Source organism: Anas acuta, chromosome 1, assembly GCF_963932015.1.
Source record: "Anas acuta chromosome 1, bAnaAcu1.1, whole genome shotgun sequence".
Classification (NCBI taxonomy): Eukaryota; Metazoa; Chordata; class Aves; order Anseriformes; family Anatidae; genus Anas; species Anas acuta.
This window is the reverse complement of record NC_088979.1, coordinates 150,568,240-150,583,293: the sequence shown is the minus strand read 5'-3', so window position 1 is coordinate 150,583,293 and position 15,054 is coordinate 150,568,240. Positions and strand designations below refer to the sequence as shown.

Below are 15,054 nucleotides of genomic sequence, written 5' to 3'. Positions count from 1 at the left end.
GGGGGGGGGGGGGCAGCCCATTTTCGGCTGTCCCGCGGCTTCCCCTCGCTATCAAGGGGGGATTTGGGGATCTCAGCCCCTTCTCCTCCGCCCAGCTCGGCAGCCCGAGGGGCCGGCACCGGCCTGCCCCGCCCGTACGGGCTGATTGGCCGTGTCCCGGCTCCGCCACCGCCTCGGGTCTCTCTGGCTTCCGAGATGGCGGCGCAGGTGCTGGGCAAGGCGCTGGTGTCCTCCAAATGGCTGGCCGAGGCCGTGAAAGCCGGGCGGGTCGGGGCCGGCTTGCGGGTGCTCGATGCCTCCTGGTACCCTCCACAGGAGCGAAACGCTCGGCAGGAGTTCAAGGAGAGCCACATCCCCGGGGCGTCTTTCTTTGACATCGAGGAGTGCCGGGACAAGTCGTCCCCGTACGACTTCATGCTGCCCAGCGAGGCTGGCTTTGCCGACTACGTGGGGCAGTTGGGGATCGGCAACGACACCCACGTCGTGGTGTACGACGGGGACAAGCTGGGCACTTTCTACGCCCCCCGTGCCTGGTGGATGTTTCGGGTCTTCGGGCACCGGCAGGTGTCGGTGCTGAATGGTGGCTTCAAGAATTGGGTGAAGGAGGGCCACCCTGTGACGGCAGAGGTCAGCCAGCCCACACCGGCGGTCTTTAAGGCCAAGCTGGACAAGAGCCTGCTGAAGACCTTCAAGGAGATGATGGAGAACGTGGGGTCCAAGCGGTTCCAGGTGGTGGATTCCCGCCCCGAGGGCCGGTTTCGGGGGACTGAGCTGGACCAAGGTAAAGAAGGGGGAACAGCACCCGACCCCTGCGCTGGAGTAGGATGAGTGTTGATAGTCCGAGCATAATAACACCTCGCAGCCAGCGGGTGTGCATCAGCCTAACTCATGGATTTATTTACCTTAAGGCATATGCAGCTGAGCAGTCGGATCCCAGCGCCCTCATGGGATGCTTTTCGTGTAATTCGTTGTAAAGCTGCAGGAGAAAATAGCAGACAAAGGAGCAGGAACACCTGGAGGCCTGCAGTCAGTTGGCTCCAGGATCCTCTGTCCCACATCCTGCAGAATTTAATCAGACAGAATGCAAACATGGGAGATGAGAGCTTCCAGGGGGTTCTTTAGGGCCCAGTCTAATAGTAACAGGCACATACAAGCAGTAATAATACAGGCACCTCTCACAGAAATGAACACACCAGCAAAAGCCGAGGTTGTTTTACATAGTGCTGTAACCCAAGAAACATTTGCCTTTTTGCTCTGGTTCCCAACAAATAGAGAACTTGCTGGTCCTGATCAAAGGTCATTTGCTCTCTGCCGTAAATCTAGCAGGCTTAAATAAGGAAAGCCCCAAACCTTTCCCAAACGTTTGTGCTGTCACCCTGTCTCTTCTTGCACGTAAAAGGAATAAAAATTGATTTAGTTACCTCAGTCCCATGCTGGATATGCAAGCAACAGAGGTGGGAGAAATACACATGCAGTGGGGACAGCTGGTACGGGAATGTGATTCAAATGAAATTCAAGTTGGTTGCTAAAGGAGGCCCATAGTGTGTAATTTAAGCCTTCCTATATTCCAGAATCTCTTCCCTTCCAAATCGATATCAGAAATGGCTTTAAAAATCTGGACATTTAAAAACAATATGAACAACTCAATAACAGGCTTGTCTTGAGTTATGATCTGCTCCATCAGAGTGGGTGTGCAGCAGGTTTCTGTGGTCCTGGGGCTGTGCTGTGCCTCTGCGTTGCAGGTGCGCTGTTACTCTGTCCTGAACGTTTCATTATGTGCGTGCTGCTTCGCAGCTATCAAGTGGGACACTGCGCCCCAAGCTCTGAGAAACCAATCCTGAAATAAATTCCCCCTGCCAAACCTCAGGACTGTTTGGCTGTAATGGCTTCGTGCACGTGGTTTGCCTATGTGTCTGTGGTGCACCCTAAATACTTGACCTGTGCTTGATGCTGCAGAAGGTGGGAGTGGATGGGAGTGATAGCAGATATTGTTGCAGGGAGAGAGCGGAGTTAGGCTTATCACTTGTTCTGTTTCTTCCCCTATTGCAGCCCATCAAAGTGAAGGTGGAATTTTAATCTTAAGACATGAATAAAGCCCTCCTTGCTGATAGAGCTGATGGATTTCACATTCTCTTTTCCAAAGTGGAGTTATCACCGGGTGACAAATACCGCAGCCCCTGACATCATCTTGAAAACAGATTTCTCCTTTGAAATGAGTCAGCATGGAACAGTTTATTTGTGGTGGTCCAGTTTTGCTTCCCACAGCAGATCCAGCAGGGTAAGCACTCCAGCTGCAGCTGCTCGTTCTGCAAGAGCTCGACAGCTTTCTGAGCCAGGCCAGCCAATAGCTGTGCTACAGCCAGTGGTGGGTAAAAGGCAGTGCTTACACCTAAAAGAACAATTTGAAATCAATGCTGATTAATTACAGGGGTCATTCCATCAGGGAGGAGAAACATAGCCTGCAATTTAGAAAAGAAGAATGGTCTTGAGGTTAAGGAACTTAATGTGTTCTCAGGTGATTTCAGTTTAATTATTGCCTCAGCTCTTGACTTCTTAATTAAGTCCATTAATCTCTCCAGTTCCATGAACTCCATCACCAGAAGAGGCTAATTTCAGCTGATGCTTTTGTCTGCTTAGTTTTTCAGCTCCTTATGGTAGGAATTAGCTGCCCCTGCTTTATTTTTATGCAGCAGTCACCTTGCTGGTGACTTAGATCTTGTAATGTTTAATACAAGTCACGATACACTTCATTTTCAGTTGCTGGTAGATATCTACACACATTGACAGGGTGGAGAAAGGTAGATGTGGTGTCTTCACGCTGGGTCTTAGAGGTCTTAAATACAGGTATGGCTTTGGATGAAAAAGAAGCTCTGATGGTAGTGCTTGGTGTGCATCCCTGACCTGTGCACAGAGTGGGTAAAGTTATCCCTCCAGAGTGCTGTGTCCCTGGAGGAGCTGGCAACTCAGGACTAGCTTGGCTCATGAGCTGTTTTCAGTAGCAGCCAAACCAGCATATTCACACAGGTGCTGCAGGGTACAGGTCTGGGGAACCAGCCTGAACAGAGGCCATCCAGGGACAGATGATAAAAATAATTGCAAGGTGGTTACCAGTGCTGATTCTCTCAGAGTATTTTTCACAAAAAGAAATGAGGAACAGGAATTGTGGCTGAACAGAAGTATATAAAAAGAAGGGAAACTTGCCAGACAACAAAATCTGTTCTCTAAAAAAGAAAGTAAACCCTAAGCTGCTTAATGAACATCCAGCCATTTTTATTTCTCATTCTCAGACCTTGGGTAGTCCCTGTCTCCCTTGCTCCCATCTTCCAAGCTCTTATTTTGACCAGCTCCACACAAAAAGCTTTTGCTCAGCTTGAATGATCAGTAGCAGCAGGAGGGAGAATGAAATGTCGCTGCTCCTTCCTCTAAGTGGAGTCTGCAGCTTGGAGCAGACTGCCTGTATATTGTCCGTGAAGTAATACTCAAGGCACAACATAGAGAGTGTGACTTTCAAAGTCTGTTTCATCCCTCGGGAGCTTACAGTCAGAGCTGTCCATCTTTGTGACAAGGTTGACAAACAGAAGATGCCAGGCTGGAGGTCGTGCCAGTTCTTAGAGTTGACTCTTCTGGCCACATACACACGCAGTATTTTGACATTGGTGGCAAAGGCTTATTGATCTGAAAATGAAGATCTGTCAGGCCTGGACGGAGCTTAAAGTGTTCTTCCAATGAGTTCACAGTAGGTCAGATGAGATCTTTAATGGTCTGCTTGAAGACATACAGTTTTAATGAAAGAGAGAGGGAAAAAAGGCAACAGAGGAGGATTTGGGAGAGAACAGCTATTTGCAGTCAGCAAACTCCAAGACCACAGGGAGTTAAATGTGAACAAGGCACATCTTTTATCTTTTTGCCCTTAAGAAATTCCATTTGGAGCTTTTGTCACAAAGGGAAAGGCTGGAGAAAAGAAACTGTAGTCTTAGCTAGACAAATAGCCAATGAAAAAAAAAAAGATGTTTAAGCAGAGAACCTAACAGATGTGGAAAAGGGGATTAAACAGTGAAGAAGATAACATATTACAGGTTACAGAGTGTGAGGGAGGATTGCCAGAAGCCCAGCTGAGTGAGATTTGGCAAAGGAAATTAAAACAAATAACAAAAACTGCTGGAGCAAAGTGTAAAAAGCGAACAAGGAGAGCAGGAGTGAATAAGGTCGCTATGGAGTTAGCAGGGGTTCTGGATGAAAGATCGTGTGCAGCCTCCGAATTGCAGCGAGTCAGTGCTGCTGGCTTTTTGTTTTTCCTGGGGATAAAGTCTTACAGAGTGAGGTGTAGCAACAGGAAGGGGAAAGAGAAGGAAATGATCATTTCTAAACAGGGAGTGTAACCAAAAGCTATCTGTGTGCTCAGATCTGTGAGGCAGAAGATCTCTATCCCAAATACGTGTCAAAAATCAATTGTGACATTGCAACTCCATGAAGCAAGACATTTACTAAGTAGATCACGTCAGAGCATGGTTTTATAGGACCGAGACACTAGCAAAGCTGTGTTTTTAATTTAGGATAGGAGGTACAACATAACCCATGTGGATTTTGATCTATTAGCATAACATCAATAGATTGGAAGGCTTTCCAAAGACTTTTCAAGAAAAAGTATTTGAATTGAGGGTGATATTGAATTAAATACCTTGATAAACTTGCACTGCAGCTAAGGACTCTGTTTCTTTGACAACAGAATTGATTTGCCAGATAAGAAGAAAGGGAACATTCATGCCTGGATGTTGTGTCTGTTTACTTCCTTCCAGCTATTGGAAGCAGCCACAAAGTAGATTTAATCCATTTGAACTTTGACCCACGCTCAGAAGCAACAGAAGAGGATGGCAAGAACCTCAGATGTAGCTTGGCCTTGACAGCAGCAGTTATTAACCTCCTGTTTATCAGTCGAGATGCTAGGAAATGACACTTTCTTATCTAGTAGACAAGGGAACCTATAAAGTAATTCTTGTAGTAGCTGGGAGTCAAGCTCTGTGATCCCAGGGTCCCTTCCTTGAGTTACAAGGGTGACTGCATGATTCTGGTGTGGAGTATGGCTTTGTGTCATCTGAGGCTCAAGTGGATGTATCTTCTCTTCTTCAGATCCTGCTCTGTCCAGCTTTACCTTCTAGTGCTGATAAAACTTCCTCAGCCACTCACGAGCACATCTTAGGCAGTCCAAGGAGCTGTGGTTGTGCAGTGTCAGCTAGTTCTTTCCGCTCAACACCCACATACATGAGTTAATGCTGTTTCTACAGAATTCCCTGTCTTGAGCACTGGTCTCTCTGACAAACTTCAGAATGTCTGGAGCAAGGAAATCTCGCTCTAGATGAAAGCCAAAATACTCAAATGAGACTGTTCTTTTCCGAGACTGTTCTTCTCCTAACTAAAGATTCATTTAAGGGTGGTAAGCGTAGAACATGGAGGGATACAAAGCTGTGTATTGTGGATGATCGTGACCATGGGGCCTGGAACAGCTAAGAATTGAATCAGCGACCTGGCAAGCTTCTTCGAGCAAGAGCTGGCTCCTCTTGTTCAGCCCTTCTTGACCTCAGTAGACTTCCCCAGTGTCCCCCTCCACTCAGGATGAATTAAGAGACAAAGATAATCCGTCTCCAACAGAGAGGGATTTTGTGAAGCAGACTAGGGGCAGCTTTGCGTGTCCTTAGGCTCTCACTTTTGCCCAGTTGAGCAAAAATCCCCTCCTCAGCACCCCCCTGAAATCCTGTTTTCCCCTCGTGGCATGTCTCATCACATCATGACATCACTCTGCATGAGCTATGAAACTGCATTATCATCACGACGATGCCAATCTCTGACCAAGTGTTACTTTAATCATTTGGCCCTGACAAAGGCTCCCTGCCCCGATCTTTCCCCATCTCTTGGGATCAGCTACCCTGATGACTGAGGGAATTGGAAAGCTATAAATGAAACATTACCGTTTCTGTAACTTTCCTAGGGCTGACTTGTTAGAAATTCAAACCTAGCAAAGAGCCTTTCCCTGAAATGCATTTTCAATGTAATATTTAATATTTCCTGCTCCGATGGGGCTCGATCTAAAGCCTCTCAAAGTCAGTGGAAAAACTCCAGTTGAGTGTAATGGATTTCAATTAAGCCTGTAGTGACAGAGATTGAATTTCAAGGATGTGATGAAAGTCTCATTCATTGTATCTTTATATCTGCTTCTCTCTGGAGACGGTGTTCGTGAGATGTAACTTTCAACTTAGCTGAAGTGGTCAGCTGTACCGGTAGAAAAACAGGACCCATGCTGAGTTTATCCCTGGAGTGGATAAGAAGTGTTACAGAATCTAAATTCTCACTCCCCTGACCCTATTGCCCTGGTGTGGCTGCCTCAGCAGTAATGCGCATGATGTTAAGGTCGCTGTACTTTCCTGAAGCGTGATTTTAATGTGGCACAGGAATGAGCTGTGAACAGAAAGCTACTTTCACAAATTTCACCTACAAGCCACAGCTCTTGCTTCTGAAAGCTGTCACTACACGCTGCTGGCATAGGTGGGTAAGGTCAGAAAGACACTGCTGTATTTCTCTTCACACAGATCCCCTTAATGCCTTTGCTAGGATCCGTCCTGTGGTGGCTCTTTGATTCTTGTCACATCCAGGGCTGCCAAAGCCTTCAGATTCCTACCTCCTATTGCTTTCGGGGCGGTAATAGCTTGCTAAAAATCCTGGAAGTTTTGACTTTAGCAAAGTTGAATAATCATTGTCCTCCTCTTTTTAGCCCCCTGTTGCTTTGCATCATCATCGTATCCTGAAACAAATGAGTATCCTGGAGAGACTGGGAGTGTCTGCGGCGATGTCTCTGCAGTGTCTCTTTTTGTAGGTGTCTTTCATCACCTTCATTAATATCTCCCTGCTAAAACTTTCTTTTCTCGTTCCCTCTTGCAGGGCTTGAATCTGGTCACATCCCCGGTGCTGTGAACATACCCTTCCAATCATTCCTAACAGAAACTGGCCACGAGAAGAGTGTCGAGGAGATTCAACAGATGTTCCGTGACAAGAAAGTGGATCTCTCAAAGCCGCTGACAATTACGTGCCGTAAAGGCGTCACGGCGTGTCACATTGCCTTGGCTGCCTACCTGTGCGGCAAGCCTGACGTGTCCATTTATGATGGTTCTTGGTCGGAGTGGTTCCACCGTGCCCCACCAGAGTACAAGGTCTCTGAGATGAAGCGCAACAAGGCCTAGAGGGAGCCTCGTTTCTTGGGCAGCAAGATCCAGCAGCAATCTCCAGCCCAGGCTAGGGGGGAAAGTGGAAATAAAGAAAAATCATGCTGATTTGTATTTTGCCAATTTTTCTAAGAATAATTTTTATCACTTCTTACACTTTCTCACAATGAAATAAAATTTACTTGAAAGATGATGCGTTTATGAACACCTCTAATTATTCTCGGCTTCCCGTGACCTCTTTGTACAGGGTGGGGAAAACAGTTTTGCAGGATGAGGGAGAGTTGCACGCTTCCCTTGGTCCATGGTACGATGCAACAGATGAAAAGTCTGGAGCTAAAACACAGCACTGGGTGCTGAACACAGGAGGGCCAGGCTTTGGTTCAGCCAACCATCTCCGTTTTCTGTTGTGGAAGATGGGTGCACCTCTGATGCGGGGTCAATGAGAGAATGTGAAACATTTGCAGATGCTAGGAGGTCCCATTCTGCTGAAATACAGTCTTGTTGATTATCGTTGTGTTATGGAAGTGTCCAAGAACTCATACACATGTGATGAGGACTTATGGACACAGGCACTTCATGAGATGTGAGCCTTTTACTCTCTTTCCTGTTTCTTTTCTTTTTTTTTTTTTTTTTCCTTTTTTTGATGAAGGATGACCCTGATCTCTGCCATGTTTCTTCTGGTTCCCATGGTGACTATAGCTCATAGAGGGAGGGATGTTCCCTAGCAACTGTCCCTGCCGTTCAGCCTTCACACCACCTCCGTTCCTGGACTTCAGCAGGACCTGTCTGCTTGTAAGAATCACTGTGGCATCACGTCAGGGGCCATGGAGCAGGTGAGAGAGGTGGTTATGGAAGAGGCTTTGCCTCACGCTAAATCCTGGATCTTTTCTATATGAAAGAAAAAAAGAGAAAATTTCATTTTAACCCAATCCATTTCATTTTAACCCAAAGGGGCTTCTCAGATCTGGAAAGTCATTGAAATATTCATATATTTCGGAGGTCCCATCAGATGTGGAAGGCATATGAGACCATTATTGATCGCATCTGGTGCCTGTGGCATACTAATCCGTACACCCGTCTCTCCTCCGTGGCTGGTTGTCAGGAAAGTCAAGAGTGCTAGGGCTGTAGAAACACTTTGTTGGTGGTGTTTTTCAGAAAGAGGTATCAAGTTTAATCATTTTTAGCTGTTTGATCAAGATAATGTCATTTCTGGTGTGTCATGTGTTGTCCCTTACAGAATTGGCTTAACAAAGGAATAAGTAGGCATTGTTCTGCAGCGTTTGTTACCCGGGAGGATGGTACAAAGATCTTTGAGTCCTTCTTTGTATTAAGATTCAGGCATCTCAGGGTGGATCTTTGGCTGGCTGAAAAGTGAAATGAACAATAAGCACCAGCAATAACATCAAATCCAATTACAACCTAGAAAGTAGGGACAGTGGCAGGACTTCGGCGTCATTTTGTCCAGCGTGAATTGGGGAAATGAAGGTTGTCATTGAATGGGATTTGGGAAATGAGCACGTTGCCTCTGTGCGCAGAAATTCTTCTATATTGAGAGATGGGCATTGAGATGGGAAGGGAGGAGTCCAACAGCGGACTGGAAAGATGGTGTAAAACAAGCTGCTGGCTTAAATCAGCCCTGTTGGTTCTCACGAGCTAACTTTGAAGCTGTAGGCTCCCTGCCCCCTCGGCTGCTGTCTGTATTCCAATAACCAGCCTTCAGAGCAGAACCTAAGCACATAAATCATAGGCTGAGCTAATGTGACAGATGTAGATGTATTTCCCTACCTGATCCAGATCACATTTGTGTTGCTGCTGGTGCCAGCGGGCTCACAAGTAACACATTCACCAGCACGTGTCGTGGCTTCAGCTGGAACCTGTCACAGGTTTCACTTGGGCTCAGCCTGCAGGGCTGCGTGAGGATGAGGAACAGACCAGCAGCATGCCCAGCTGAGGGTTACACAGACAATCCCTTTTCAGGGAAGGCATGAGCTCCCTCCTAGTGGAGGAGGCAGGTTTCAGAGGCTGTGTGTCAGATCACCTCATCAGCCGGAATAGCAAAGCAAACCAGGGAAGAGTCTGGGCCAGAATTAGGGAAGAAACCCCTTCCTCAGCCCATCTCCTTCTGCAGAGCTATCTTTGCACGGGTGTTTTCTGGCCTTCCTTTAACACACCAAGGGAAGGAGCTATTGTAATTGCACAGCACATGACAGACCTGACATCTCTGAATGCTTCAGAATAAATTACGATGTTTTCACTGTGGTGTTTTTGGTTTCTCTCTCTTTTTTTTTTTTCCTTCCATTTTGGCTTCTATCTGCACCGCTGCCTGTGAAAACTCTTGCATCTCAGTACTGTCCAGAGGCACTGGCTGGCCATGTCCTAGTCGGGCTGCCCCATGTGAGCAGTTAGTGTGAAATCCTGCAGGATTTCCGTGCTTTTTGAATCTCAGAAGATCATGGGTTGTAGGACCGACCATCCAGTCAGGCATGGAAAGCTCTGCCACGACCTGGGGAGGTTTATTTGCTTGAAAAAAGTCTATGTCAATAGAAAGATGAGCAGGTGAGCAAGGCCATTGTCCTCTTCATTCACTTTTCTGGGCCTGACACAGCATTTGTTTCTCTTCCAAGGGGGTGCTAGAGGTCCCACCATCCCCTGCACCTGATGTGGCAGAAAGTGACCCTGTGCTGGCCAGCAATACATCAGGTAAGCAGGATGGCAGAGAAGCTGTCCCTCCTTCAGAGCTTGCTTTGCCGTACAGCTTGTGATGCAGTGTGTTGTTCCCTCCCTCCTTCCTGAGAGGGCCGATGGGTTAAAATCCCCTCGGGTGTGTTTTCCCCCCACTGGAGGACCTATCTCACCACCTCGCTGCACAACTGCAGAGATCCACCACCAATTCTGTAAACTCACCAGCAAATAGCAGCGAGCCACAGAGGCTCTAATTGCATCTTCATGAGTGTGACGGTGCTCAGGGGTTGGAGGGGCCACCCACACATAGGAAAACACAGACCTTTGTGTGCATGTTTGACCACAAAATTTTTACTTGCACATTTCTGTGCCTGTTCATGTGGCAGAGGCATTTAAGACTGCTTAGGAACTTTCATCTGGTCCTACGGGAAGTTTGGCATAAAGCTACAGGGTTGTTCTTTACTGCTTTTTTTCCCACTTTGAGACTTTAATTCTTCTTTTGTTGTCTGCCAACAACACAGTGACCTGTCTGGTTGTTTCCAGCTCCGTTGAAGGTACCACCTATCAATCATCCAGACAGTATCGAAATCATTGAGCTGTTCTTTTTGTCTTTAAGTGAAACCTGAGGAAGAAAAAAAGGAGCATCTTCCAGCAGGCTTATGTCCCAGCAGACAGAGAACACCCCAAAGGAGCTCCAGCAGAGCCTCTTGGAAGACCTGCAAGAGCCCAGCAGCTCAGGGAACAGCAAAGACCTCCACATCTATTAAATGCCGGGCATCTCTTTCTGCAAAGTGTATCCAGACGAAAAGACAGAGCAAACAGAATCTCCATGCCAAAACTCCCCCCGCTCAGGGCCATCATTCAAGAAAACTTGAAGAGGAAAGAGAAGATGGCTCTGCCACCAAAGACCCCAAAGCAGGGCATGAGCCAGCAAGGAGGACCAGCACTAACTGCCTGTGTGCAACACCCAGGCAGAGGGAGTCGGAGGACACCAAACCCATTTCAAATGCCACAGAACCAGTAGCGAGCCAGCACCAAATGCCGGGCACTAGAGTGCCTGGATCTCCCCAGAAGACCACCAAAGCTAGCTGTGAAAAAGCCAAGGAGACCTCCAGCAGATTAAGTACCAAAGGGTCCTTATCATCACTAGGGCCAGATATGAAAGCAGAGTGGAAGCTGCTTCTGCAGAAGAGAAACAGCCTGATCCATGAAAACAGCAAATATAAATTTTCCAGTGCAGATGAACTTGCCAGCAGTGAAGAGGTATTGGAGGAAGCTGTTTCATGTCTCCTTTGTGGCAGATTGAAGGATGTTTTCATGGTGTAGCGGGGGGCTGAATGGGTGGGATATTAGCCCACAGACAGCCTTTCCCATCTCTTTTCAGTTTGATTTTCCATCCCCCTTCCTTTTGTAAGGTTCCTGTAGCTAGGCAGAGTCTAGCTCAGCGAGGCAAAATGTGCAACCTGGACCTAATCCAGGGCACGACACCATCGTCCCTTTCTGATTTGCACCCTTTTTTACCAGTCCCAGTTGTTCTACAAAATAATAATGACTACAGGACCTGCTGGGGGAGACTCAAGGACAGACCCAGTCCCCAGGGGTTAGTCGTAGCTCAAAGGTCTGTGCAGGGATGGAAATACCAGCAGTTCGCTGCACTCGGAGAGCACTGAATGAGAGTGGTTCCTTCTTGTTCATGTTTTCAGGAACGGCGGGCTCTGTGCAAGGCAGCGCTAATCATAGGACAGAAAAGACTCAGCGACCGCACCGAGATGCTAAAAAACCCCCTGGAGTCTTCGACATTTGCTGATTACAATGAGCTGGGTTTTAACCTGAGGTCAAACATCTTCCAAGGTGAGGGGATGCACGTGCCTGTACCTGACCTTCAAGCTGGTTCTATCTGCGCTGTGCCTGGGCTCACAGCAGCCACCTTAGTTTGGATAGAGCTCTGACTGTGGGTTACCCTCACTTCTCTTCTTACTCCTCCATCCACAGTCGCTTCCAGGCTGTGGTGTTCGAGGAGGTGAAAGCCAGAGCCTCCCTTCCTACATGTGCTATCCCTTTCTCTTCCCTTCTTTCACTATTTTTTCTGAAACATGAAAAGCAAAGGTGTATCGTGACCCCTATCCTCCATGTGCAGACCTGTCTAAATAGACACCATTTGGAATTCAGTGTCCCCTGTCATAGCCAGTCCCAAATTACCCCCAGGTCCAATACTGGCATTATTTCTTGTTAAGCCATTTAGAGACGCGGGCCTCTCAAATTTCTTCCCAAACCTCTATCAGGCATTGAAGATTGCGTTGTCCTGGTCTTTGTCACACAGAAAAGAGGGACATCTTAACCCAGGGAGCTCAAAATCATTATTATCAAGGAGAAGGTACAATAAAAAGGAAGGTGAGGAGAAAAGGATGAGAGATGAAAATAAAGCCCCCCCCCCCCCAAAATGGCTAGAAGTCAAGAGGGAATAAACAGAAAAGTCCCAGCTGGGAGCTAATTGTAAGTATCATGGCAGAGAAGAAGCTCAAGAAGGCCTGGAGTGGTAAGATGGTGCTTCTAGTGGGGCCGTACTGTTGAGTAGGAGGTTACTTAGATGGATGAGGAGATTCAAGGGAGCATCAAGTGAGCACATGAATAAAGGAAGGGCTCTGGGACACAAATAAAGGTGATACCCTTGCTGTACCCTTTACGTATGTCTCATGCTTGGGGATGAAAAGCAGATAAATTGGCAAACGAGCTCCCTCCTGGGTGATGATGAAGCTATTATTCAGCACCTAGCCACACACCTGATCAAAGGTATCGCGGTCAACGCATGACTTTTCCCGTGCCCTTGAAATTGCTGGTGGTGCTCCCTGCTTCAGTTCCAGGACTGCAGTAGGGTGATTTCTACATGCATTTTCTCATTCCCTCTTCCTTTCAGGTGGCCCACTGGAGACCAGGAGCTTGATGAAAGATTCCTACACCCCCGATGTAATTCAGAAGGCGATCAGGGATCCCAAAAATTGGCATGGAAGGAGGACTGATGAGCTAGGTATGGCATCTGCTGGGAAAAGTATATTGCTGAATTCCTTAGAAAGATGCTGCTTCTGCCAAGGATAACGGATGAATCTGGACAAAGCGGGGGGAGGAGGAGGTGCTACAACTTGGCGTTTTCACAGGAGAGGAGCTCTACAGCTAGAAAAATCCCTGAGGGATAATAGTTTTAGAAGTGAGGCTGATGATTTTCTATGAACTTCTTTACAGGGAAATGGCATCAGAAAAATGCCCTAAATCTCAACTTGCAGAAAGCGTTGGAGGAGAAGTACGGGAAGAAAAAAGGCAAGCTTTAGAAGATGAAGGATAGGAACTGGAGTGCATTCAGCAGGGGATCTTCTTCCTCCGCCATCTAATAAACCTCCGTGTAGAGCACCAGCTCATTGCTGTTGTCAACAACAGATTTGTTGCTGGTGCGCTGTTCCCCGCTCAATTAGGGTATCTTTGGGGAGAGCAGTGCAAGATAAATCTGAATGCAAGAAAAGAAAAATCACTCTGTTGGTCACTGGTAAGATGGGCCTGCCTGGGGTGTGGAGCACACACCCTTGCTGAGGGTAGAAAGTCATGGTGGTGAGAGGAGGCCGTATAAGCACAGAAGGGGATTCCTGATGTGTTTTTCTCACTGTATATAATGGTCCCTATTGCAGGATCCTGCCTTCCAGCTCCATGAAGTGTACCAGTTTGGTGCAGCAACCATAAAGTACATGTCTGGGAGCAGCAATGCCCTGAACCTTCCCCCCTGGTCCCAAGCTTTCATAGCTTTAAAAGACTGATGCTTTTCTCAGTGATATGAAATGTTTGGAGGCAGAATTAGGATTGTTACTCCACCCTTCATTGGTTGGGGGTTAGGTAACAATATGCTGACTTCATAAAAGCAGTGAAGGATGTTAAAATATAACTGGCAGTAATCAAGTGATTATTTTCCACCAGCAATAATTAACCATTCGGAATTCAGATATTGCCAGGCACATGCTCAAGTCTTTCAGCTATGGAGAATGGCCAAATGGCAGCTTGTAGAAATCTCCCTGTAGGTTTTTTCCTTGTGCATCAGTACCAAGAGGCTCCTGCCTGAGCACACACTACTCAACTGCAGCTGAACAGCACGGCCCTGCAGGAACACCCTGTTCTGCTGCTGCTTCCAGCACTGATGACAAACATGTCTCCAGGTACATAATAAGTGCTGTCTTCTGAAACTGTGGCAAATCCTAATCCAGAAAACACGGAGATGAACAAAAATCTACTGATACTGTTTGGCATACTGAAAGCAGGCAGTTCAGGGCACAGTTAGCTAATATATACACCACATAACGTGGGCTGAATCAGCATCGGATTCACAGGTCTCTTTCTAATGTCTGGGCAGACAGACTGCAGAATTATGGTAAAGCTTGAAGCAAATGCCCTTTGCTACCCATGAGAGGCTAATGAAGAGACTAGATCAGAAGGGAAACAGACTGTCAGGTCTTGCACCACTACACCCTGCCACAAACCATGTTTTTGCCTTCTGCAGTGAAGAGCCGTAAGGTCATTTTGCACATTTTTTACAAATTGAAATGCTTATAAGCACTTAAATAATACAAAGCAGATTGAATTGTGTAATAGCCTCAAATGAGTGACAGCCCATTGATGACAAATGAACGCATACACGTGCAATCCCCCTTCATTTTCCTTTCTGCTATGCCAAATGACAGAGCACAGCCAGGGGCAAACGCTTTCTGATGGGTGGTACATTGAAAGCTGCAGAAATAACTGAGATAGCTTTCAAGGAGATGGCTCAGCTTCTGGAACTGATCAATACCTGAAGTCTCTGAGTGCTGAACAGACTAATTTAGACAGAACCTTGGCTAGGAACACCAACAAGTGGCACTCCACGATGACTTTGAGTATCTAAACATGCATATTTAAAGCCAGCTTTGAAATCTCCAAATAGCATGTCAGATACAGGTAGGCAAGAACTGGGCTGAAATGAGCACAAAATGCAGCTGGAAGTCTCCCTTCTGCTCATTCTTCTCCTCTCAGCTGTTTTTCGTTCCTGTTTGCTTACTTACCTGCTCACACTGAAATGATTCAACTTGAGAAATCAGCAGAAAGTCAATAAAGAAGAAAAAAGCAAAGTTAACAGGTTAACAAATGTCAT

At 46.9% G+C, this 15,054-nt stretch overlaps 2 protein-coding genes across 2 annotated transcripts; both read left to right on the top strand.

Moving 5' to 3' along the window:
- The first annotated feature begins 3 nt into the window (after window positions 1–3).
- On the top strand, window positions 4–7,404 carry TST (thiosulfate sulfurtransferase). The gene is made up of 2 exons (XM_068665492.1): window positions 4–781; window positions 6,931–7,404. The coding sequence occupies exons 1-2, from the start codon at window positions 196–198 to the stop codon at window positions 7,227–7,229; spliced, it is 885 nt and encodes a 294-aa protein (XP_068521593.1). The 5' UTR covers window positions 4–195; the 3' UTR covers window positions 7,230–7,404.
- Window positions 7,405–7,503: 99 nt separating this feature from the next.
- Window positions 7,504–15,036, top strand: CIMIP4 (ciliary microtubule inner protein 4). Its single transcript, XM_068665471.1, has 6 exons — window positions 7,504–8,044; window positions 9,836–9,911; window positions 10,510–11,156; window positions 11,597–11,744; window positions 12,808–12,918; window positions 13,131–15,036. The coding sequence occupies exons 1-6, from the start codon at window positions 8,036–8,038 to the stop codon at window positions 13,214–13,216; spliced, it is 1,077 nt and encodes a 358-aa protein (XP_068521572.1). The 5' UTR covers window positions 7,504–8,035; the 3' UTR covers window positions 13,217–15,036.
- The last annotated feature ends 18 nt before the right edge of the window (window positions 15,037–15,054 follow it).

What these genes read in the sequence shown, in the direction of transcription:
- TST (XM_068665492.1), top strand. Translation starts at nt 196, where the DNA reads ATGGCGGCGCAGGTGCTGGGCAAGGCGCTGGTGTCCTCCAAATGGCTG. An exon ending in GGGGACTGAGCTGGACCAAG is followed by an intron (nt 782 to 6,930) that starts GTAAAGAAGGGG and finishes TCCCTCTTGCAG; the next exon opens with GGCTTGAATCTGGTCACATC.
- CIMIP4 (XM_068665471.1), top strand. An exon ending in GCTGGCCAGCAATACATCAG is followed by an intron (nt 9,912 to 10,509) that starts GTAAGCAGGATG and finishes TTTGTCTTTAAG; the next exon opens with TGAAACCTGAGGAAGAAAAA. An exon ending in GAGGTCAAACATCTTCCAAG is followed by an intron (nt 11,745 to 12,807) that starts GTGAGGGGATGC and finishes TCTTCCTTTCAG; the next exon opens with GTGGCCCACTGGAGACCAGG.